This window comes from Phaethon aethereus, assembly GCF_964289735.1.
Source record: "Phaethon aethereus genome assembly, chromosome: Z".
Taxonomy (NCBI): Eukaryota; Metazoa; Chordata; class Aves; order Phaethontiformes; family Phaethontidae; genus Phaethon; species Phaethon aethereus.
The window spans coordinates 18,922,731-18,950,194 of NC_138577.1; the positions used below are offsets into that span (position 1 = coordinate 18,922,731).

Sequence of the window (27,464 nt, forward strand, 5' to 3'; positions counted from 1 at the left end):
AGGCCATTACTCTGTGAAAGCAAAGCAAGCTTTCTGTTGGTGTTAAAAGCTTAGGACGGAAGAACAAGAGGCTTTTTTTCCAAATCTGCAGCCAGGAGTAATGTGTGCAAGCTCTAGCAAGCGCAAAACAAGGAATTATCTCCAGAATGGCTTAAAAAATAATGAACAACAAATTAGACTTCAAAATATTTTTGTAAAAAAGCTGTGTTACACAACAGCGTCAAAGACAGGGTGACGCAGTTCTGATCATTTTCAAAACCGAGTGGCTATCATCACCTAGAAATGCAGACCCACCTTCTTGGGTCTGCAGCCAAGACTCCCAGCAACAGGCCCATCACCATAGAAGCAGACAAAACTCATATAAAGAAGAAAACATTATCCTCCAATATTTGAGTACAAGAAAATTTATCTCAGGCTGTGTTCCTCATGGTTCACCTCCCAGGGAAAACATCACTGCCACACAATTACTCTCTTGGCTTAGGCACGCAAGAAAGGCAGCCCAGTTTGCACAGTCTTTAAGAGGGAGTAAAAAGATGAAGCGAGAAACTTTACACTCGTTACACTTCCTGTTTAGTCTGTAGGGGGATGGATTATTCTTTCCATGAAAGTGATTATGTGAAGACCATAAAGTAGGAAATTAAAAACCAGAATATACTATGTCTTGCTTGCATTTCAGTAACTGCGTGCTCTACAAATGTGCTGCTCTTTTTTGGCAGTTAGTATTCTATTATTAGGAGATCATGGATCATAATGCCTTCTAATTGTCTCTCTCTGTTATGTGTATGTCCCACCTATTGTACAGAATTTAAAAGAGTGAAAAATAAAAACTTGAGATGATGGAGTATGCTCCATCATCTACATCAGTGATATTTCATGGATGTATGCTTTAGCTGCAATGATACTTACTTGTCTCAAATAAATGAAAAAGCACTGGCATAACCTAACACAATTTAGTTTACCTACCCGATGTTAAACTATGGATAGTTCCATGTAAACAAAAATGTTTACATGAAATGAGATCCATTGTAATTTCCCATTTGGAACACTATCCATTCAGCAAAGACTGTATCAGGTGCTCCGTTTAGCAAAACACAGACAATAGACTTGTAAGTTGCATGACAGAGAAGAAGTATTATTATTTGATGGCACTGAATCTTGCATATCTATATATATGAGACTGATTTTTTTCATATAAAATTGTTTCAACTTGCATGTTCTTTCATACTATATAAATGCTTTATTTTGGAATCAGGTTTTATTTACTTATCTTTTCTATCACTTCAGTTCTACTCATATAAGCAAATTATATTTAGTAAACTAGAACTACGCTACCAAGACATAGCATCAACAGCCTCAACAGTATCAAAGAAACTGCTTTATGCTCTCTAATTTTAAGTGAAGAAAGAAAAGGGCTAGTAGTCAGGGTTCTTTACCCAGCTATGCTGAGCAAGGAGCACTCTTAGATTTTGTAATTCAAACTGCAAGCAAACAGCATGGGGTTTTTTTCCCTCTAGATTACACAAGAGGTGGAGCTGGTCAGCACATGTCAAGCACACATGACAACAGCTTCATCTTCATCAACAGCAGAAGAAGGCGGAAGCCCCAGGCAAACCTCGCAGGTGTCAGAGATACAGCCCAGCACAAAATGGAAGGCAGCTGTGTAAGACCTATATAGGCAAGCATCTTCACACTAAACAACAACATGAATAACTGTTTGCATATTAACTTAGTCCTGATAGAGAACATTTCTTAGGAAAATAAACAAAAAAAAAAGTGCCAAACAACTCACGTTTTGATATTTCTCATTGATTGACACAACCTGCTCCCAGCCATAGACTTTATGTGGGAGGACACAAATTCAATAATTTAGATATATGAGCCATTTTCCAAGCACGACTTTCCAAAAGAATGCAAAACTTTTTTCTGTTTCATTCCTGTAGAAATTGGCAGGAAATAGGGATTTTCTCCTACCTTAGTCTTCTTAATGGTAGGAAGGCAGACACAAATACAGAGGCTTTGCTGCGAATTCACAGACTTTATGCCAGTAAGAGAAGGTGGGCCCTCCTATGTCTTCTTCCCCCCAGAGTTATTTAACAAATTTCCTTTTCTCACTCCCTATAAGCTAGACAACTCATATTTGATTGATGTATCTGTAATAGGCAATAAAAAAGTGTGTCCTGCTTTAAGCTAATTTGTTTTTAAAATGCCACTGAAATCCGTACTGGTATGTGTATTTTCAGTATTTCACAGATCGGTACAACTTTATAGGGCCTAGAAATTATATTTTAAACTATCCCCTCAGAAGACAGAAATTAAAGCTGAATGAAAAGCAAGAAAAAAATATTATGTCACCTTCTACTTCCATGGGACCATTAATTAAAAAGGTTAAACTGCTTAATACCATCATTGACAGGTAAACTCCACATCTTGTAGACACAGTCCTGTTAAAATAAAATTAATAATCCAATCAATAAAGATATGTGTTTTCACCCAACATTACCAAGTACACACCTAACTCATGACCTCTCCCTTCCCACACAATTCCCCAGTCAGTGACCAAAAGGAGAAACAAAAAATCTTGACTTCTCATCCAGCTGCAGGGGAAATAAGAAGTGGTTTCATTTTCTATATGGGACAAAAGTCATCTGTATACCTACCACAGAAACAGCAGGCTACTGAAGTAAGAGTTGTCCTCTGTTGTCAGGAAAACACAAGTGTTCTTTTACAATATTTTTATTTAGGCAACAGTAATGACTTAACATCATGTACACATAATACGTATTTTTGTACTGTTGGCAACAAGTAGGACAACAAGGAGAGGACACCTAGTGGTGATCTGTGATAATTGGGGTTGGTAGCATGGAAGCAACAAGCTGAAATTGTCAATGCAGAACCTGATTTGGCAAAGCTCTTACACACTTAATTTTTAAGCACTTTAGTAAGACTTAGCATTCAAGAAAGCTTGTGTTTATGAGCTTTTCTGGATCAGCATTACTGTGATTATTAGAAGTAAACCAGTAAAAAGTAGAATAAGACACATCTGTGTGATACACTCACAAATATGTTTCATGAAACACTTGAGCTTTAGCAACAGCTAGAATGGATATCAACACTTATGTAGGTTCACGAACCTTGAAAAGGTTTGGGAAACCGAAAGCCATATTTCAGTACAAGTCAAACCAAAAGAAGACATGTCTGCAATCTACAATTATCACATATTTTCCTAGATTATTTTGTGTAAAACATAACCTTTATTGCACATCTTGCAATAAGCATTCAGCCACTTTAAAACTGGTTCTGATTCTACATAGACATCTCAGAACAGGAAAGACTTAGGGTACAGTTTTAGAAGTACCACTTCTATTTACTCATACATCTAGTAGGTCTTGTCCTGTGACTAGAATAGCTGTAAGCAAAGCTGCTAAAGTCTGGTTTTTAACAAGCTTTTGGAAAATATTGTTATTTGAAAGAATCAGTAAATTTATATCATAGACAAATGTAAAGCAAAGTGGCATATCATTTGGCATGTAACAATGTATTTATTCCTAATTGGGTTTTTTTTATTATTATTGTTCAGTTATCTGTGAGCATATTTAACTAAGGATAACTTACTAGTTGCATGCAAACCTATGTAAAGTGTTCAGGGATCAGCAGCTTAGTCTCATAAAATAAGTTAAAGTAATTAAGAACTAGGTCTAGTACATCCTTTTGGGTATTTTTAGGAACATATGCAAAAAAAAAAATCCAAAACAAACCCACTGTCAGAAATTACTGCAAAAGTGTAATTTCTGCAATCAGCAGTGTAAATAACAATTTTTCTATTGTATGTTATAGTATATAATTTTGTTTAAGTAAGTATATGATCTATTTGTCAACATCTGAGTTGTAAAGGACTGGAATATTAGTTATTACAGCTAAAAAGCAGTTTTGGGACAGTGTGAATTTCCCAATTCAGAAAATTAACTGTTGCCAACATATCTGATGTCCTTTTGTTAAAGTGTTTATTCCCATTTCCACCGAGTCATTCATTTAGATAAGCTATTTATATCAGACTGGTATGAATATATCTATCAGATTTCATATATATTGCAACACAGGCTATAGCTCTATTCCCTCACAAGACTTAAGGAGAAAGATAAGAAAGCTTCTGCAATGCATACATTATTTGCCTCAATATTATTTTATGTGGCTGTTAGCAGTTTGATCTTGATGTAATTTATTTAAACTATGTGGAAATAAATAAAGAAAAGGAACCGTGTTTCACCAATATCATAAAGAAATCTTTTAAATTTTTGCCTATTCATCCTAAAGATCAAGTTACTGATCAGCTAAATTCCAGGTATGTGATACTAAAAAAAAGGAAAAACTCAAACAATTTCAACCTTTCTTTTCTGTTGGAGGACGTATAAATACCTCAATGGGATAACAGCCTTATTATACAACCTGGTTTGTTCATCAAGTGGTTTTCCATGAAGTCATCTTGGCAAGTTATGAAGAATGAATCTTCTGGCTGTCCTCTCAATATTTTTAACATAGTGCTCATTATTCTTGACCCAAATACATAGTATTTCAGATTTATCCACACCACATTTAAAAACAACTTATCAGCCCATATGTAAAAACTATTAAATCCTTTTAACCACACACAAACCAGGCTTCAGTTCTGCCTGGTTAACAGGCAGTTAGTTGACAGTTGTTCCCTGTTGTACATGTGCAAACACACATAATACAGAAAAGACTAATATCAGCAGCAAAGGTCTCACTGACTACCCCTACGGGATCACCCAACTATTGTTTCCTAATTCACCAAAGTTCATCCCTACCCAGTTTTTTTGTTTTAAAACATTACAATGCTATAACACACATTTTCTCCAAAGTGGTAATGGATCACCGTGCAGAACAATTTCACAGGCTACATCCCAAGTAATAATCAGCTACTGTGATAACAAACGCCAAATATGAAAATCCATGACCACCTTCATTTCTGGTATCTGTAAAATGCTAAACAAAAAAAAAAAAACGAACACCTTGGACACATTTTAGTTTGGGATTTATCAGAAGCTGATTCAGTTTACATATTTATCACTGTTCCCGGATGTTCTCACAATCACCAGAAATCTTTCTCAAAAGCAGCCAATGATCTTGCTGCTTTATCACAAACTCAACGCCCCCCCCCCAAAAAAAAACCTTCAGACCCTTTTTCACCTTCCTCAGAATATCCAGGGAGCACTATAAGTGTGTTATCAAACACCAAAAGACAGACTTTACTTATTTGTCAATACTCGTCAAATAAAGTATCATACAATCAATAACTAGTTTTACTAGTGGAACCAAAGGTAAAATTGCAATCAAGCAGCCATTACCTAAAGATTAAATGGACCCAACACCAGCTACTGCTGGTTTAGACCACATCTTCTGGTCACTTCTAGTCCCACTTAGTGGACAATTCAACTGTTTTTTACTTATAACATCCGCGTTCTCTTTGACAACAGATGGAGAGAGGAAAAAAATTATATTAATTTCTCTGCTCAGTAGGGTTTTATAGTGGCAAGCTATCAACTCAAGCTGCTAGAAGATAATGTCATTGAACACGTTTCAGAAAGTTGTCTCTCTATAAAGTACCAAGAAGACAAAAGCACAGCTTTATGGTAGAACTGCAAAATATGCTTAATCATTTGCCTTAGTTAAATTGAGTACAAAGATGCAGTGCTCTATTTCTGTGTCAAAAACATAGCTACATTGCATTACAGGGAGACCAAAAGAAGTAGAATTTACAAAATACAGTAATAAAAAATAATGACCTATTTCAGGAGCTTTTTGAGAAAAAAACTATAAATTTATTAGACTTTTGATGCTTAGTATCATCGAGCATCATACCATTTTTAAATATAATCTGACTTTATTTGTGAGATGACTTCACATTTAGGTTTCTGTTAAACCAAAAAGTTAATATAGTACTGGAGATAGCCAGCAGAAAAAGCACCAGAAATGGTACCAAAACATCTTTCAATATTGATTTAATTATATAAATCTTTATCAAAGTAGGTAAATAAATATATGCAAAACTATTTTAATAGTGCTTCCATGAAATTACTTTACAAAATAGTTCTCATTATACTTGCCGCAAGCAAGGTTTAGAAAACAGCAGTTATTTTTCCAGTGTTTTTAGCACTTTCTTTTAAAAACTATTATGATAGGCAAGAAATGAAATGACTGAATCATGGCGGTATGTGCCAAAGCATTAAACATTTCCTAGTCATGAGCATGCCAAATTAGGGAATGCCATAATTTCCTGGAAATGTCACCATGCCAAATTGGCAGGCAGAATAAGGTCACGTTTGGAAATAGTGGAGTTGACAGTTTAGAAGGCAGTGACTCAAGATTTGAACTACCCATTTTTTATAAAGGTCAGTATTTGATATATTCAGCCTACATAAAGCCTTCAAACAATGAGCATTCTAGGAAAGCTACTCAATTATATACGGTTTCAATTTCTCCTAAAATAGAAAAATATGAACAAGTATTTTAAGTTCTCTGTGATTACAAGAATATTAACTTCATGAGTTTCAGTGCTAGTGACCAAACTCAAATGCATTTAGGTGGTGGCTAAAATTTCTAATATTCTGAATAGGACACATCCATGCTTATTGTGATGATGGTCTCAAACATATTTTTGGTTTCTGTTGTTACCAGAGGAAAAATGCTTACTCTGGTGGGTTTTTTTCCAAAAAGGCTTTTCTACTAGCACCTATATGTAATTACACTAATTGGTGAGTAAAAACTCTTTATTCCATTCTGGTTCTTGTGTAGCTCTTCAGAGAGATCTGACTAGTTTTTTGTAGTAATAGATCTTAGTGAATGATGTTATAACTGTATAAATCTTACCTCTTCCCACTGGTGTATGTATCTAATCAGTCTTGAAAGGCGTAATAAACGTAACAGGCTGAGGATTTTTGTAAATCTCACAATACGAAGTGCTCTTGCCGTCTTGTAAACCTCTGAATCCATTCCTTTTTCTACAATGAGAAAGATATAATCCACCGGTATTGATGAGATGAAGTCAACCACAAACCAGCTTTTTAAGTAATTCATCTTAATGATTTTAGGGTCCAGTATTATTTCAGAGCTGTCTTCATTTACAGTCCCAGTTCTAAAATTCATGATCAAGTCCAATAGAAAAACAGTGTCTGATGCCACATTGAAAATAATCCATGGGGTGGTTGTTTGTTCTGTGAAGAATGTGATTCCAACTGGTATAATGACAAGGTTTCCAACCATCATTATGAGCATGATTAAGTCCCAGTAAAACCTAAAAAAAAGGAAGAAACAGAATAGTTGATGTACTGTGGTAAAAGACACTTAGAAAAATGCTCTTTATCATGCCGCCAACTTCACCTCAAGACGCTCAAAGATTTTGTTAACGTTAAGAAAAATCCTATTGTTTTAACTCGTTCAATATATTCACAGTCAGTAAAAAAGACAAAGTGATTAATACATTTCATTATGTGCCTTCCTCCTCAAGAACACACACCTAGGATAAAGACAGTACTGAACATGAGCCAGCAGTGTGCCGAGGTGGCCAAGAAGGCCAGCAGCATCCTGGCCTGTATCAGAAATAGTGTGGCCAGCAGGAGCAGGGAAGTGATTGTGCCCCTGTACTCGGCACTGGTGAGGCCGCACCTTGAATCCCGTGTTCAGTTTTGGGCCCCTCACTACAAGAAAGACATTGAGGTGCTGGAGCATGTCCAGAGAAGGGCAACGAAGCTGGTGAGGGGGCTGGAGAACAAGTCTTTTGAGGAGCGGCTGAGGGAACTGGGGTTGTTCAGTCTGGAGAAGAGGAGGCTGAGGGGAGACCTCATCGCTCTCTACAACTACCTGAAAGGGGGTTGTGGTGACGTGGATGTTGGTCTCTTCTCCCAAGTAAGTAGCAGTAGAACGAGAGGAAATGGCCTCAAGTTGCGCCAGGGAAGGCTTAGTTTAGATATTAGGAAAAATTTCTTTACGGACAGAGTGGTCAAGCATTGGAACAGGCTGCCCAGGGAGCTGGTGGAGTCACCATCACTGGAAGTATTAAAAAAACATGTAGACATGGCACTTTAGGACATGGTTTAGTGGGCATGGTGGTGTTGGGTTGGTGGTTGGACTTGATGATCTTAAAGGTCTTTTCCAACCTTAATGATTCTGTGACACTATGGCTTATCACTCCATGAAAGGTGTGCATGTGTGGTACTCAGTAGACTTACCCAGACTCCTGTCAAACCCTGTTAGTGGGTTTATGTAACTAAAACTGATGTCTGGTGCCAATCAGAAGTGCTTTAGCAATGCAGTATTTTTTTAAGGCTTCAATCCAAATGGAAACCGAAATATGTAACAGAGAACATATTAAATGCAAGTAGCTCTTTCCAAATATACTCATAGCACTACAGTGCTGGAATAAAATCACAGGAAGAGAAAAAAAGCACTGAAGCCAAAAATAGAAACAAAAATTAGATAACATCGAAACCTTCATCCACTTTTAAAACCTGAATTGAACTTCCATGCATTTTTATAACCTCATACTCTTATCTTCTTTCAGAGCTAGCTAAGAAGTCTGGACAATAATAGCTGCAACTTGCATGGTATAAAAGGAGTACTGCATTTCACCATTTTGCTCCAGAAGTATCTGAAGGCTCCCCTCTAACACTGTTAGAATGCTGCTAACAGTGCTTGATACAGATGGTAGAGAGCCAGACTCATAACTTTAGTATACACTATAGAAACAGTGAGTAAAACCACCCGATACATAGAATATACATCTATACTGATGCAAGATTTCCAAAGATGGTAGTATATAACCAGCAGATTTTAAGAAAATTATAATAACTCCTAAATGGTAAATTATCAAAGTTATTCTTGTTCAATAAAAGAACTGAAACTGAACTTGAGAAAGCCTTCAGCCAACACATGACCTCTTGTTCTGCTTGAGAACATGATCTGTTCAACTAAATGTGATCACGAGAGGCACGGAAACCAGTTCCACATGGACTCATTAGACTAATGAGTCTAGATAAGACTAGAGGCAGCAATGGTTCCACAACTATCTCCCAGCTCCAGCCCTCTGTCACAGTGGGGCCCCACATGGTGGACATGTGATGGACATGGCACCAGCACACCACTCCAGCACTGACTTTCAGGACACTTCCATTATACCAGTACGAGCCTCCTGGCATGCAACAAATATCTTCATCTTGGTAAAGGTTCATGGCAATCAACAATAATAGTAGTTTAACTGGCCAAAAAACATCTCAGAATCACAAGTTTAGTTTTTGCTAGACTTGCGCAAAAGCATATGGATTACATTACATTTCAGAGATTGCTTCTTGTAGTCACCAAATGATCCAGGTTTATAAATTCATAGAATCATAGAACAGTTTTGGTTGGAAGGAACCTTTAAAGGTCATATAGTCCAACACCCCTGCAAGGACCAGGGACATCTTCAACTAGATCAGGTTGCTCAGAGCCCCGTCCAACCTGACCTTAAATGTTTTCAGGGATGGGGCATCTACCACCTCTCTGGGAAACCTGTGCCAGTGTTTCAACATCCTCAGTGTGAAAAACTTCTTGCTTAGATCTGCTCTGAATCTACCCTCTTAGTTTAAAACCATTACCCCTTGTCCTATCACAACAGGCCTCGCTAACAAGTCTGTCCTCATCTTTCTCATAAGCCCCTTTTAACTACTGGAAGGTTGCAAGGTGTCCCCAAAGCCTTCTCTTCTCCAGGATCAACAACCCCAACTCTCTCAGACTGTCCTCACAGGAGAGGTGTTTCGTCCCGCTGATCATTTTTGTGGCTTCCTCTGGACCCGCTCCAACAGGTCCATGTCTTTCCTGTGCTGAGGGCTCCAGAGCTGGATGCAGGATTCCAGGTGTGGTCTCACCAGAGTGGAATAGAGGGGCAGAATCACCTCCCTCGACCTGCTGGACACACTGCTTTGGATGCAGCCCAGGATACAGTTGGCCTTCTGGGCTGCGAGCGCCCATTGCCAGCTCATGTCCAGCTTTTCATCCACCAGTACCCCCAAGTCCTTCTGGGCAGGGCTGCTCTCAATCCCTTCAACCCTCCTGCTTGTACTGATACCCAGGGTTGCTCCAACCCAGGTGCAGGACCCTGCACTTGGACTTGTTGAACCTCATGAGGTTCACACAGGCCCATTCCTCAAGCTTGTCCAGGCCCCTCTGGATGGCATCTCCTCCCTCAGATGTGTCAACTGCACCACTCAGCTTGATGTTGTCTGCCAACTTGCTGAGGGTGCACCCGATCCCACTGTCACGATATCTGTACAATATCAGGCAAAAACTTCCTGATTTCTCTTATCTTTTTTAGATTCATGTAATGGGCTTCTTGCTGGGCTACATTTATTTTCAATAATCTAGAATTACCATACAGAAGGAACCACTAAATTCATGTATCACTGCTACTATGGTCTGCAAGTACAGTGACCAGAAACACTTTTACAATGCTATCAAACAAAATATTTCACAAAACTCTTCTCGGAGAATAAACGCCTCCAAGGAATCCTGAAAATTAGTGGAAAACAACTCGGAAATAATAACAAGGGGTGTACTTGTATCTGTGGCTCACTCCTCAGCAAAGCATTGCTTGATTTCAGATTGACCTTTACATTTCACCAGCACAGGGAGCAGTTATGCAACAAAGGCTAATCAAAGCTGCACAACCACCAGCCACCCAGCCAACATAAAATATAATACAGAACCAGGTGTTTTTATCTTTCAGTAATCCACGGTTTAAAGGATCATTACGTACTGTGATTATGCAAAACTCACTGGAGTTCTTGATGTTGAATGTCAGCAAAAGTGGTAGTGTTAGGGCTTCAGACAATAATAGAATAAGATTGAAAGCTAAGGACTATGAGATTGTACCAGTTTTGTGTTTTGATTTTAGACTACAACATAGTATAAGCTGATTATTTACTAAGAAGAATTTATATTATATTATGATTTATTTTTCGTTTAGAAATGAATCAGACATTCTCTTTTATGAAAATGCTTCCAAATGCCATCTGTTGGCCATGTAATACAATATTTTTCTTTCAGGTGAGAAAAACTAGATGCAACTCCCTGTATTGCCCTTCTGTGACCTGTGCAGAGAAAGTAATACAATGCGTTCCTTACCTACTGGTTCAGAACATCCTACTATTCAAGTAACCAAGAGCAAGCCGAAAAGCTTCATGAGATGGTGCAAGGGGCTGCTATTGAGACACAGAGGTAGCCCTTTGTTTCAAACTATTTTTAGCATTATTTATTTATTTACTTTTGCTAGTCCCCTCCCAGTGAGGATGGTTATAAATTTAAAACTTACGATCTCAAAGTTCCAGATTTATATACGCTATTATAAAATGTTAACAAAAACCAAGGAAGTCATAGGCCTATGACACAAAATTTTTGCGAATGAGGGAAAAAAATAAAACTTGGGCATAATGAGATCTTTCCGAGCTCATGTGAAGAAAGAACTGACCTTAGCCCCATAGCAAACAGCTGTAGAGCTTTCTGCTCCTCTGAAGCTAACTCAGTACAGCTACTACTAGTTACCATTAACTGAAGGTACAGAGGTCAGCGCTGCATTGCACTGAACTATTCCTGAAACTTTTTGCTTCTAAATCATAGAATCACAGAATCATTAAGGTTGGAAAAGACCTTTAAGATCATCAAGTCCAACCACCAACCCAACACCACCATGCCCACTAAACCATGTCCTGAAGTGCAATGTCCACAAGTTTTTTAATACTTCCAGTGATGGTGACTCCATCTCAGTGACTGGGCAGCCTGTTCCAATGCTTGACCACTCTCTCAGCAAAGAAGGTTTTCCTAATACCCAGTCTAAACCTCCCCTGGCACAACCTGAGGCCATTTCCTCTCGTTCTACTGCTAGTTACTTGGGAGAAGAGACCAACATCCACCTCACCACAACCCCCTTTCAGGTAGTTGTAGAGAGCGATAAGGTCTCCCCTCAGCCTCCTCTTCTCCAGACTCAACACCACCAGTGCCCTCAGCCGCTCCTCAAAAGACTTGTTCTCCAGACCCCTCACCAGCTTCGCTGCCCTACTTTGAACACGCTCCAGAAATGACTCGGAGGTTTAATATCTCTAGGTGATAAAAGTCTTCAACTATTAAAAAAGTATAAAACCCCAGTTGTAGGGCGTATTTTTTCTAAATTTTAAAGAATTATTTTATATAGAAATAAAAAAAAAAATCGTGCTAATTATTACTTTAGTATTCTCAAAAACAGTTGCATTTGTACCCCTCTTTCAGTGATCTTTCCACTCATAATTTATCTACTATAATTTCAAAACTTACAGTAATAACACAGTGTTTTTACAACTGTGGAACATGGTGCTGAAGATTTGGTGCTTTATTTATTGCCACAGGCTGTCCTGGGTAGGATGAAACAGTCTGTTCAAAATGAGTGCCTACCCAAGCAGTGACAAAGAACTACGTTGTATTAATCAATGTTTGTACTAAGCTTAATAATGTAAGGCACTATGAATTTTAACAGTTATTTTATTTTCCGTTCTATATATCCAATACAAAGAAAACTGAGTCTTAACAAAGGACATTTCAGCTCTAAGTTAGTTAATTTGCTGAATAATTTGCTGAATATACAACTGTGTAAAGAGTCATTCAGATTTCCTTCCTTTATTATTTCCTGATTGCTACCCATTAACACAGCAGTCTCAATGTCCTCAAATCTGTGTAGTTCGATATATGATTATCCTTACAGTACACCCAGATTGACCCAGCAGTTGTCAGTGGTCTCACAAACCACACAGCAGAGTGAACAGCATCTCTAAGGCACTGGGTACTGCGACTTGAGGCTACGGAGCAGTCAGGGACTTGCTTATGATTAAGTTTTCTGCGTTTCCAGAAAGATCATAAAAGTCTGAGTATTTAATAAAAAAGAGCAAAACATATCTGTAAAACTTAATGAAATTCAGTAACAAATACTCATCAGCCACTTTATAAAGTGGAAGGTCTTTGAAAAAGATACTCATTCAAATTGCTTGTGAAATATCTTTCAAACCAAAGCTCATGCATCTGAAACATGATTCACTCTCAACATTCAGAGAATCAAGAACTGTAAAAAATTTTCACAAGCTTTCCATGGAAAACTTGCCTTCTCTGTAGTTAAATATTTTGATTGACTAGCAGATGCTCAGTGAAATGAACACTGACTTTTTTTTATCTCACCTTCAAACACTGCTTTATTTCTTTTGCTTTCATGGATCATCAGTTCACCTAACAGAGAAATCAACGTCGCATATAGAACAAAACAATCTTAGTAGAAATAACAGTAATTTAAAACTTTATTACAATGTACTGTAACAAATACTAAACCTAGTATTATCCGTGTCAGAGTTTGATTCTCATAGGACACGCCATCTTTCTCTTGTTGTGCAACTATATTTTTCTTTTAGTAAGAGAGAGCAAACCTAGATATGCCTGAAAACATCTGCAATTTGCAGATAATTAGTGGGATGTGTTGGAAAGGACAAGAGGACGAATGGGTGGGCAGTCCTCAGGGGACCCAGATTCTTTTCATGACTGCACAGGTGTCTGTGCTTCAAAACTTTCTGAAAAATCTGCACCATTTTTTTTCACAACCTGAAGGTGAAGATATCCCTTCTGCCCAGCTATCCATTTTTATTCTGTCATCTGTCTCTCTCTTACACATACACACACCTAGAGGAAAACATGCTTCTTCTGAGAAAAATGTGGAATTCCTTCTATTTTAACAAGAAGTATTGTATTCAACACCATGGAACAAATTCTGCTTAAATGTTGCAGATCTGTTGAGGAGTGTTTCTGTGACTTTGGCCCAGCAGCAATTTTTTTATTTTAAAATTTCCAAACTTAAAATTTACTGTAACTTATTTGTGCAATGCCATTAATACAAATGCATTAAAATGACTAGTGAAGAGCCATTTCTTTACACTGGCCCATTTTGCACTAGCAAACAGGTTACTTCTGCAGTTGTGGTGTCCTTTTATATGGACAAAACTTTTCTCATGTGAAGGTACTTAATTTTGCTAAGCTTTAGGAAGGCAAAAGGGTGGGTTTGGGGTTTGGTTTGGTTTTTTTTTAAAAAGATAAACTATTCTCCTGAAATCATTGACTTCCATTCTTTATTCTCCTCTATTTCCGCTCTGACAGCTTTTAGCTTATGTTAAGAAAACACAAACAATGAATCTCGCAAGGCTGAAACAGAGTCCCTTTTGTGGGTCATCTCTTTTGATTATAAAGCACACACTACAGTAGAGTACTAAACAGCATCTCCTATACTTCAAGCGCTGAGGTTGAGGGGCAGAAATATCAGTAAGTAGAAGCCTGTGACATTATTTCAGGTGAAAATTTCATCAATATTTGTTATTCTTTTTTAATTTAAAATATATCAAGCTTAATTAATGTTCACTGACTTAGCTAGGTAACCTGCTGAAGAAGCAGAAAGGCTTCCTCTGCTTGACTGAGACTGATCAGTCGGGGATGAGGCAGAGGCTGATGTTCTGAAATCTCAGTTTCCCTGTCCAAATTATGAGCAGCACTAGACCTTGGAATCTTCCAGCTTAATGGCTTCGTTCTGATTCGGACTGAAAGCAATTAAAAAAATAATCATTAAGTTCTCAGACCACCAGAAGCCTTCATTTGATTTCAAAATAAAACTGAAGTCCTTCACTTCAAGGTTAGCCATATATACTTAGAGATCCAATTTATGTGCCCTACTGTTATTTTTATAAATATTGATGCAACATCCTACCTGGTAGCAGAAAAGGAATTCAAAGAGAGATTAATAAAATTCAGCAATATTGAGCCTTATTTTTTATATAGCCATAGAATGTATGTAAAAATTACAAACTTGCACAATTTCAAACAGATTTCATTAGTTTTATCTGATAACTAAACACACTTAGAAGTGGAGCTTTCCAATTTGTCACTCGGTTGTGATTCTATGCACAAGGCTGATGATTAGATGAATGTAGCTCTCGGGGGACCTGATCAGAGCCCAGTGAAGCCAATGAACAGCAATTTACTACTTCCAAAAGGCTTTGGTTACAGGATTTGGCTAGGTTTAAAGTGCTTCAAAGGCTTGATTATTAGAAAAGAAAATCACAGTATTGTCCATGGAAAGTGACTATAAAATTAAGTAATTAACATTACACTAATATATATACACACCTATATATATTTTCAGTAAATTTAACTAATATTTAAGCAGTGGGCATTTCATCAAAAGACTTTTAATTCTTGATATGAATGCAATAGCTTCTGTCTAGAGTTTTTATATTATTTTACATGCATTAACAAATTACATTTCAGGTTTCTGAGAAATAAAGGTACAGGAGTAATACTGCCCTCATATGTGGCATGTGGGAGGGGAGGAAGGAGAGGACATAGAGAAATTTCTATAATATAGCAATATTTAATAATGAGTCTCTCTGGTTTTAGCCAATAATCCGCTACCACAAGTGCTTCAATACCTCTGATGTTTGCAGTTGCTTTTCCTCCAGAGAAACTTATTAAACTACAGTAGAAAGAATTAAAGCTTTACTTCCACTTAACTTTGGTCAAGAACAGTGCAGCACTGTCAGTGGAGTTCTGCTTTGCTTTTGCACTCCCCCATCTTTACACAGTTCCTCTTTTCTTCAGCCCCATTTCTCGGTGAAAAAGCAGGTTAGTGCTCCTGTCCAGATAGCTACCAGCTAGGAAAAAGTGCTGCTAAAGGGTCTGGACTCACAAATGAGTTTTTGCCTAGGACAAGTTGAATCTGTCCATGCTGACCTGTACCCTGATCAAAACAGATATATTTCAGATCATCAAGATTGCTTCACAGCACAAGTAACATTATCTTCCTCAGATTTACCCACCTGTTCAAACTATTAGACCATAGCCTCTCAGTATCAGTCAACATTTTGTGTAGGGACTCCAAGTGATCTGTTTTCATTTCATACCACCAACACTTAAACCAACTGCAAGTGGCCACATACTGATTCTTTTAAGTGTCAGAAATTTCTGTGGTAGATCACTGTAAAATATGCATCCACATTCTCAAATTAGAAATTACCATTTTACAGGCATGAGAAAAAGTTTGAAAGAGACCTAAAAATATTTCAGCTGCAAAACAATCTGATATCTCATGTTGGAACACTTGCACTAATTAAGAATTTTGTAGTGACAGTAATTTTAAGAGTGCCATTTAGAAACATGACATTTAGGATGCCTCCATACTAAGTGAAAACTCAGAAGCTTAAATTGGAGAAGCCTTCTGTAATTCTTCTGAACAAAGCATCATGTGGAAAGGAAGGTAACTGAACCCACACCCCCTTGCAAAACCAAGAAAGCCAGACAATTTCACCTAATATTCTTCTTTAATAGATTTTTTTTAACCAATTCAATCTTTTAATTATCAGTGTAATCTTTAAAGTGTCCACTGATGGAGAAAAGTTCGTTTTCTCTACTTATTTTCAGAGACAGAGACGATGGGGAAGACATTGCTTTGTAGCTATTGATAGACCTCAGTCATGGGGTTTGGTGAAGAGACTGGCCTGTGAGCACCAAATGAGCTGAGACAATTAGTTTTTTGAGGTGAATACCTCCAACAAAAAAAATGAAGAGTAGGACCATCAGCTTGATTTACATAAGACACCAAGTTTTCTGGTATTTGACCTACCTACTACTAACTATTTCATTCTGGTAATGACTTTGTGCATATAACTGTACAAAGATATAGTACATACAGACAAGCAGCTTCAAACATGAATTTTCATTTAGCAGAATTGGGTGTATCTTTTCTTGAAAAGTTCATTAAAGGCAAGACTGATCACTATGTTTAAACTGAAAAAAAAAGAGGTAGTCTTTAAATTCATGAAGGGAAAGATCAGAGGTGTGAAAAAGTGTAAAAGAACTATAGGTAGGTATGAAACAAGTTGATGGATTATACATGCCGATTTTGTACTCCTACATCAAGAGTGAAAAATATACATGACAATATTTATATGCCTCATGTATCTACACAGATGTACAAGATTCTGATGCAAGGACAAGTAATTGAGATAGCATAAAAATATCAAGTTAAATTATTATTCCTTTTTACAACTATTTATGGCTGATCTTTGGCTCCAAAGCCTATGTTTCTTTGAATATAAAAATAAATACTGAGATTTCAACTCTTTAAAATAAGTGAAAGTAAATTTTAAGAATCAGTATGTTGTTTTATTGTAACCCACGAATATCACGTTGCAGTAAACCATTTGCTTCAAAAAATAAGTAAATCTAATTAAAATATTTATGTATTTAAAAATATATTAATAATACATGTTTGTTGTGAAAGTAACATGAGAAACTGAGGAACTGGTGTTCAAATCAAATCCAAATTATAATTTCCTTAATTTTTACCTATACTTTGACAAAAAAGGATTAAAATATATTTCAGACACTTTTCAGAAAAGCAAAGGAAAAAGAAAGATCAAATTCACAACAGAGTAACATGTTAAGTAATTAGGGTCATGTCATGCGCATCCCTCTTTTGCAAAACCGCTCAATACCTACAGCTGTCACCAATGCCTATGAAAATCCATCTGACTTTCCTCTTCTGTCTGGGGGCAGCTGGGCCCAGGATCTCGCACGTCTCGGAAATTCACTACCCCCAACCCATACTGTGTATCCTCAAGCGAGGTACACTGCTGACATACTCTTTCCCTAAACAAATATAAACTAGAGCAGGAACTAAAACCTTCTTCTCAGGGAAGGCAACCACTAGACCGGAGAGGTGTTCTCACTTTTTTGCTCTGTCAAAATAGAACTCTGAGAGGTGATATTGGTATTGAAGGTATCCAAATGCTATGCAAAGTAAGTGTACAGGTTTAAATTCTGTCCAGCAGAGGATGGAAATTACTCTGCACTTCCAACATCTGAGCTGAATGGTTTTGATTCCTGCACAGATACAGGAGATATTAATTTACATGCTCAAAAATACATGCTGAAAATTGTATTAGCATGATCATGAAATTGTAATTTTATTAATTTTATTAATTGAGTTCATCATAACAATTTATTTATATAAGCCACTAATTAATTGAAAATACAATGCACGCAACAAAAAATACTTTAAGAAGTTAAAGGAGTGGTCTTCCACAAGCCTGCTTATACCTCTCCTATGTGTATTTATTATGATTCCTCTTTTACAGGGTCACATAATTTAGGAGCATTGCACTAATGAGAGGACAGGAAGGAGAATGCTAAGCTAGGAAGTTCAACATTCAGTTTTACTATTACCTTTCAAAACAAAATTTCATATTTCATACACTAAAACACCCTTCTGGACCAGAAATAAAATGCAGCTCTTGCAGGTTTCTCCTTTTTACACCAACTATACTTCGAAATCCCCATGTTTTTAATTATTCAGCTTGCATCCAGATCTCTCTGGTAGCCATTTGCCTTCCACAGTATTTAAACAGATGCAATGCAATTTTAACATTTCTTTAAAATATCCCAATTTATCTTAGAAAATATCCCACACAGCATGCTCCAGTCTTACCATCCTTTTTACAGAATAGCACTCTGCCTGCATTGCCAAAAGAAATCAGCTAATTAGGCAGCTATACAGAGCAGTGATCAGATAGACCTGATATTCACTTGTTTAAAATAAAAAGGAAAACCCAGAAAAGCAAATGAGAAAGAGAATAGATGATGTTGAAAGATGTTCTAGTTATTCGCCTAAGTAACCGTCATCTTTTTAGTTTTACCTCTGCTCCTCTCATCATCTTTTCATGCTATTTACCCTCTAACGCTCCAGCAAGCTCCACACAAGCAGGTCTGAGCAAAATCTCACGTACTGCTGTTGCGAGCAGATCAGTGAAGGGTGGAGGTCTGAAACACAAACCCAAATTTCTGGGGATGTAATCCGCCTCTGACATTTATGCACGTTGGTCAGTGAAATGGAACGTGATTGCTGAACGGCCCTTTTGCTGTTGAATTCAATATAAGGAAACTTAAGTTTTCGCCAGTGAAATGGCTTTGATTACTTTTAAAAAGGCCAACAATCAAATGCCTTCCAAAAGAACCCTACAAAGCAACCTGCGTATACTTATTTATTAAATGTTTTTGTGATCTGCAAAACAGGAGATAATCTGCAATATCAAGCACTCCCAAGGGACTGACTTTACATGCAATGAGGCCTTTTCTCCTTCCAGTACACCTTTGCCAGCAGCAGTACTGCAGGTCATATCCATTGCTTGGTTGTAATTAAAAAATTAGGTTCCATTACATTTTGTCACAGGTGTATACAATACTGAAAGCGATGGTCAAGATCCATTTCTAAAATTAATGCGTATTAAATTTAAGAACTATGTGCTGGAAGTATTTATTGAATTATGGCAGCTTACAGTCTTGAAATACATTTGTTAATTATTGTTTTAATTTAGTCATATGAAATGGTTGTTGAGCCAGTGGAAGATATTTGTTACCGAAATATAGATTGATTTAAAATTCTATTCTATCTTCATTGAGGCAAAACCATCTAAAGTAGAGTTGTTATACAAAATATGTATATTAGATAAAGGTTTTTTCCTCTACAGTTGCCTTTATATATTTTTTTTTAAAAGAGAAGAAGTAGCTTTAAGCTTCAGAAAAACATGTCAGTTTTCAGTCTGAAAAATAAAAGATTGATAAAGATATTAATATCTGAAAATTTATTCAAATTTAACCACAGGCTTTGTTATATGCTTCACCTATAAATATTTATCAGAAAAAAAATATAAAAGGGAATAATTTAATACTCTACTTTTCCACTTTATATTTTGGTATAGTGTTTTGTTTTTCACAGCTGACTTTGAAGTCTCCTAGTATAAAAATTCTCTTTCTCCGATCTTCGGATGTTCAAATGAAATAGTCCATATTCCTAAATGACAGCACAGCCCCCATGTCAGCCCCCCATGTCATCTCCAGATCAGCCACACAGTGCAGGTTAAGGGTGACGGGAAAGTGCTTGCCTGCAAGTAAAGTTGCCTATAATCATAGACACTGATAAGTAGCTCTAAAATAAGCACTCAAAGAAACTTTGGTCAGGGACCTATGACCTGAACTATAAACAACAGCAAAAGTACCAAGGAAGCTATTTACTCCCATACAGACAAATGACTGTTGCTTTGATACAGCAAACCAAAAAGAGCTTCTCTTTACCGTGGTGAATAAAACACCAGATGTCCATCTTTATCTTCCATCCATATTCACACAAAATGAAGTTGTCGAAATATAATAGATAGGTTTCTGGCTTGCAGCAAATGAAAATATTTTACTTTGGAGATCTCAGAAGAGGTTTTAGCCACAAGCCAATATTCCTCAGAAAGACAAAATTTAATTTAGCCAAATATTTATGTTTCATTTTTGGAGGACAGTGAGTTATGAACTATTCAAACATGTTTAAGCTAAAAATGTATAATAATTAGAACAGTGAAATAAATGTTAATAATTCATTGGAGGAAAACAGCAAGAAATTGAAGAAAAAAATGATTAATTGAACTTTTCATCATAATCTTAGAGAAGATACTGAACTGTAAACTGCAAATCAAAATTTATAATATGACAGAAATGGAACACAAAGTATACTCACATTATTCTGATATACTACTTCTCAAATGCAGAGCATCCATGGGTGAATTTTTTTTAAAATCAGTTTTACCATTTATGGCTCCTTATGGCTAGAATACTGAAAGATGTTCAGGCACAGAGTCCAGATGCTTACAAGTATCTAGGTCCCTAGCTCATTCTGAAATCCAAAGATAGACAGGCTCCCGACTGCCATCTCGAACCTTCATCTAACATCCTATAGACTTGCACACTCTGTGCAGAACGCTGGGTAAAACTGACATTTCCAAAGCTGTTCCAGAAATGGAAAAGTCTGTACTGGAAACATGAAACCATCATATTCCATTTGCTCATTTTGCCAATGGCACAAAATCAGTATGTACATTCAATGTTGAGGCGAGCCGCTATTCCGTGACACTTCATGGAATTACAAGCCAGTAGCCCCAGCAGGAACATCTGCTTCCATTTTATGCAGATTCATGGTCCTTGAGTTCCTGGGCTATAAAGCTAGCTCTCCTTCACGAAAGGAAATCTGAACTCTGTCACTCTGTGAGGAGCAAGTGTGGGAGTGGAAGTTCACTGCAGCTTTCCCACCACTTCCACAGAAAGACACATTTGGTCTAGCTTGTGGAGAATGTAAAAGTTGGCTGCAGCCAAATGATGGAAACAGCCATGATCGCATCAAGCAATGTTCATACAGTCCTTGAGAATTAGGGGAATGGTGGTGGAAATTGCTGAGTAACACTGACAGGTTGTACAATACTGGAGGAGTATTCCTCAGACCTGTCTTAATGAGAATCCTCTCTCGACAAAAGCAAATTAGCCTGTCTGTGAACAACAGAGCATACAGGCAGACTACAGGAAAATCTACCTTTCGGAAACAAGAACAGAGGAAAGTTTAATGGGAAGCAAGAAATTTTAAACTCATAGCTAATACCTTTAAATAGCAAACTAAAACCAAAGACATTTAATTGCATCCAGTCATCACTTAGTTCACATCTAGCTAAGTAATATGCATATGAAATAATACAACCGTTAGTTAGGTCCTGGATTTAATTCTTTTCAACATCAAAAACCTTGAAATCACTTTTAGATTTTTTCTTCTGTTTCAGAGAGATCAGCCATCATAATAAATTCACTATTTCAATAAATACACAGTAAGAACATGTACAAATCCTACTCAACTGTTCAACACCCAGCAGTATATCACTGCACTTAATATTCTGCTCCAAATTTCAAAAAACACCTTTAATTTAGTAAAAAAAAAATGTATTTCAGGTATTTACTAATAGAATACATGCAATTAAAAGTCAATTTTGGTCATGTGGGCACCTAAATTACGCTACTTATCTCTCACTTGTCCCACACATGCAACATCTATTCAGCAATAAGCCATTGGATTTCAGACATCTCCAATTTTCACCCTTTTTTAATGCTCTCTTAGATTGCTTACCATGTGGCAGTGCTTACTCTTGATACCACACTCCCTTTGCATTACAGAAGTGTATTTCTTACAATTATATCCTTAATGTGATGGATATATGCAACACTGGCATGTTACTGGAGCATGAAGGTGGCAATAAACGGGCTGAGGGGACAATTTCAGCAAAGTATATTGTTACTAGGTCTCTGGTAACAGCATGTTCAATTGCATCAGGTGGCAATTCTCAACAAAAAGCTGCCAGCCTGCCCAAGTCATGGGAAATAGAAAATGTGTATACAATTTTTTTTTTTCATTATTACAAGGTATTTATTTACAAACTCCAAGACACTATGAAGAACGTCTAGGCTAACTTCTGCCTGCTAGTTTGAACAAACAGCTCAGTATCTCCTAGCTAACAGACTCAGTAAGAATGGAAAACTACATAGCAGAGCTAACAATTTAAAAAAAAAAATCAATGCATCCTTTCCATTTATATAAACTAATTCATTATAACTTCAGGAAGAGATGTAGGGGGCACAAGGAAAAACAGAATGAGGGAAAAAAGGTTGTTTTCAAAGAACCAAACCTGTCAGGAACTATATCACCATGCTCTTGCTAACCTTCAAATAAGAACTACAAATTGCCTATAGCAGGATTTCACTACCTGAAAATTAGACCGTAAGAAATGCTATAAATAAAGGGCCAGAAGAAGCAGGATTCAGTATTTAGGGAGTCACCTAGATAACGGCTTCCATGAACACTATACACACAGCCCTGAAAAAACGACATCTCTGACATATACTTGGTAAGGTGGGTAATGGGAAAGGTACCCAATTATTAACTGAAGCTTGAGGTATATGCTTGATTTATTTTACTACTTGCGCTTGTTTCCAAGTTTGCGTCTAACAGACTAATCCCTAGTTAGAAAATGAAATACTTGTGTTACTACTGAGCTTGTCTGGCACTAAAGACAAGATGAACCAGACAAGCTTGGCTGTTATCTTCACTGAGAAATCAAGTGCAAACAAGCCCATATGCAGACATCCCAAGAAACCAGTAGCACAGGATGTGTTTGTGGAACCCAAAAGCTTACAAGTGTGTACTGTCAGGTTTAGGGGATAGTATTTTCTACTACTGGTTTCATAGTAATTTCTCTACCGGACAGAAATCATAAGTTCTACTGGAATGAACAGATAGACAGAAGTCACTCAAGAGCCTGATGGAAAACCTGTCAGTAGTCATGTGAAAGCTTGATTGCATCCCCATGGTTTTGCAGCCGTACATTCGTTCCATCCCCTGGGTAGAGCTGGATAGACCTTAATCTATGTATCCTATAAAAGTTCTGTGTATTTTCCATAGGTCTGACCTACAGCAAGTTAGAATAATCATTTATCATTAAGATCCCATGATATACTACCCTAAATTTACTGCAATCTATAGATTTGCTTAATGTCGGATCGTATCAGAACCACACTGCCAATTTGTGCAGTCATGCCATGAAGAGAGGTGCTTCTTTGAGGAGCTGGTAAGTTACTGTAACATACAACAGAACCAGCCAAGGAAACGTCAATACTTCCATACTCTACTCTGCTGACAGGAGAGAAAATAACTGGGGGCAATCAGAGTACGATACGTACAGAATTGGAAGATTTGGTATCGTAAGGGCACTTTTTATTTCTGTGGGGCTTTTTATACACTGGACTTACAGCACAAGTGTAAGCTTCAGTGGTTTTCAGGATGAGAACTGGATGAAAAAGAGTAATACTACCTAAAGAAAAACCCTGCAGTCAAATCAATTTTTACGTATATTGGCTATTTTAAATTACATCATTTAAAAAAAAAAAAAAGGTTTGTCTGTGAGCATAAAGCAACCTGTGCTTTTTGAGTTGAAAACAAAATAACTTAATAAGAATTTTTAATAAATATGACATTTTTAGAGCTAAAAAATTAGTATCAGCAGCACACTAAATTCCAATAGTGTATCAAATTATTTGTTAAATAACATGCTTTGTTAGATAAGGTATCCACATAAATAACATAGAAGTTAATAAAATAAGAACAAAATCTTACTCTGAGCTACATGATGCAACTCCAGTTGTGGGAACCTCACTGACATAAACAAAGCAGGGTTTGGGTTTGGGGTCGGTTTGGGGTTTTTAAAATATATAATGGAAATAGATTACATTTCTTTTTTAATCAAATTAATATTTTCAGAACACAAGTTTACTCTAGGCTCATTGCAGTTTTACTGCAAACCAAGGCAAGAAGATTATTACAGAACATCATGCAGCTTGCCTGAATCTGACTATCATCAGATTAAAAGATATTAGCAGAGAATTTATGGAAGCTAAATGACAGTGTCCTTGAGGTAGTACTGACATTGACTCCAGCTGATACAGTTTTTGGTCATTAACACACCTTACTATGTGCCTAGAACAAGACCTCCAATAATTAGAGCTGAATACACTACGATTTTTAAAATTAAATCATGCCTCTGGGAAAGAATTAGGGAATAGACAGCTAAAGGACTTTCAAGCAATTAACAAGAACTGTACTGCCAGGTTAAAAATTAAACATTGCAAAGTAGGTTAAAAGTTTCCTCTCTCAAAAATTGTACGTTGACATAGAAGACATCTCTCAGGCATGCTGCTCAGTGAAAGCAGAGATGAGACTGGATACCACTTATTTACAATCAAATGAAGTAAATTTCTCTACTAATTTTCATATTCTACTCTCCTCTCTAAAACCAGTATTTTGCCTAGAACCTTCAAAGCCAGCCCCTCAAAAAAAGCTGACAAAATTTAATTAAATATTACAGTGTCACCAATCTTAGATAGCTAGGCAGAAGTGCAGAGGTAAAGATTCATACTTTTTAAGTGACCTCTGATTTCACATGTCTCTATTTCTGCTATCCCAGGCTGAACGATCAGAAACTGAGCCACTGAAATTTTATCTTGATTATATAACCATAAAAAAGCCTATGCAACTTATTAAACGTTATGCATTTTTTATTTAGCTGTGCAGCCACCAAAAGCCCCAAACTAAATCCTAAATCCAGACCTTTATTTACTATTTTGTGTTTTTACATAGTATTCCAATTCACAGTTCCCCCCATATACTCAAGTCCAAGAAATCTAATATAAATAAAAAACTTTTACTGACTCGATCATATGCATTGCTTATTTTGATGCTTTAACAGATAAAGTGCCAGTACATGTTCAAAACTGGGTAGTCATCCTAAAATAATCAATGGGAATAACAGAATCAGTACTTTTTCTCCATGGACCCACGCATGACGCCGATCTTATAAGATACAAATTTTGATAAGTATATATAGATAGATAATATTAATCAAGTCCTTTTTTCTCACTGCAGTCAAAACAAAAATTCAGAAAACTGAAGAGGAAGTCCTATGATATTGAGCATCCCAGGTCAAAGTTTAAAGGCTCGCATATAATTCCCCCAAAACATCATCTTTTAGATTACTCACAGGAATTCTATAACATTCTGGTTTGATTTTGTATTGGATTTTTTTTAAACATATCACAACATCATGATGAACATGTTTGCCTTTATTTATATTGAGAAGATGGTGAATATTCTAAAATTAAGCATCTTGCAGAAAAAAAATGTACTTGTGTACGTCTTCATAGGAGCTGCCTGTGATCTTCAAAACATCCCAAGTTAAATTAAAAGTACCTCAGAGAACTGAGGAATTGTTTGAGTTACACTTACTGAGGTCTTTCTGTGCTGTAAACTTTATTCCATGTTCAAGTATATAACATGCCAAAAATGTGAAAGAAAATGCAATGAATGGACTGTTATTCCAGGACTAGAATGGATATAATGAAAATTGGAAAATGTTCAATGTATATGTGAGCTCAAACATGCATTAGTATTCTACATTGTCTATAGACAGAAGGATGTCTTATCAATAAAATTAATTGCTTTCCTTGAACAAACAAAGGCATAATCCTTCCCATATCCCTTAGAAGTCCGGAAGGTGAGTGGCTGCTGCACCAACCTCAAGTGGATTCAGCTGGCTTGCTTTTGTGGTTCTTGAAGAAAATCTCAAAGGGAACAAGAGCACATGGTCCTCATGAGCCCAAAAGCACAACGTACACCTGTACATGTCCGTTTTCATTCTTACATGCTTACTACTGGTACAAAAAGAAATGCCAGTAGGTAGCTTTAGTCAACTACATTTCATAACAAATGAATCAGTGGCAGCCAATGACGAGACATTATTCAATATTAAAAATAATAGAAACTGAAGATGAAAAACAACCTAATGCATTTCTGGCCCATATTCCACATCAAAGCATTTCCAATAGAATACTCTGTTGCTTATTTTTGGTCCTGCTTCCTACACATCTAATTTAGATATTTGTTGCTGCAGTTTCCCCTATTACTTCTGTGTAATTTCCTTCCTCTTTGTAACACCCATTTACGCATTTGTGGACCGTTGTCATATTTCTCTTCAGCCTACGCTTATGGGAGTTGCATTTTATCTGTGGAACTAGTATAAAGCTTAATATATAACTTACTGTCAGAAAGAATTTTCAGACATTATAAATGCATTCTATAGATTAATGCTAGAATTTTGTCATTTTATCCTTTGGGGCACTTACAGAAGTCAAGTGCAAAAATTGTTGGAATGCAGTAAATAAAAAGCCAAGCACTACTAATAACGTTTTTATTGCTGAATGGTTCTCTATGTCTAGTCACATACAAAGAATGAATGTTCAAGTAGTAGGAATAGTTTAACTGTACAAAGTTTTTAATAGAAAAAAAAATTATAGTCACCACAATAGTATTTGAAAATGATACATGAAAGATTGCCCTAGCTAAAACTGTGCATCAGTCATAAAAACATAAATTAAAAAAATTTGTTTGTGCAAGTAATATATATAATATAATTATAAATCCCTGATTATCAGGTTACTAGCAAATAATTCAAAAGTCTTAATACTGTAAGAGAATCTCAGGACAAATCCTGAGCAACAAGACTGAGATGACTACATTGAGAATTCAAAATTGCAGACATTTCATACTCCTACACTACCAGTGACATAATGTATCCATTAAAACCCACACTAATTTGTATCTGATCTATTTAATATAAACCAATATGATTTATATACTTAATTTTGAATATGTATATCTATATCAATTACACTTAAGTAATGCTACAACACATTTTGTCTTCATCACATGTAGCTTTACCTTCTAACTCTACTGCTCTGTATAAACCTAAGTAAGTAACAGCTCACAAAAAGATAAATCTCATTAGCTTCAACTGAAACGTTACAGACATGTGACGAAAGAGAGGGACAAAGTGCTTACCTTAAGCTTCTTAAAATATAAATGATAGGTATAACACGTAGAGTGAAGACCGGTCCCAAAG

General features: G+C 36.6%; 1 protein-coding gene across 1 annotated transcript in view; it reads right to left on the reverse strand.

The window, feature by feature from the left end:
* HCN1 (hyperpolarization activated cyclic nucleotide gated potassium channel 1) overlaps positions 1-27,464 on the reverse strand; it is a gene marked incomplete at its 3' end in the record, with an annotated part of 208,453 nt that overhangs the window by 175,570 nt on the left and 5,419 nt on the right. The window contains exon 2 of the mRNA XM_082012987.1: positions 6,886-7,309. Coding sequence (XP_081869113.1) covers positions 6,886-7,309 — 424 coding nt within the window. The remainder of the gene's footprint in view (positions 1-6,885; positions 7,310-27,464) is intronic.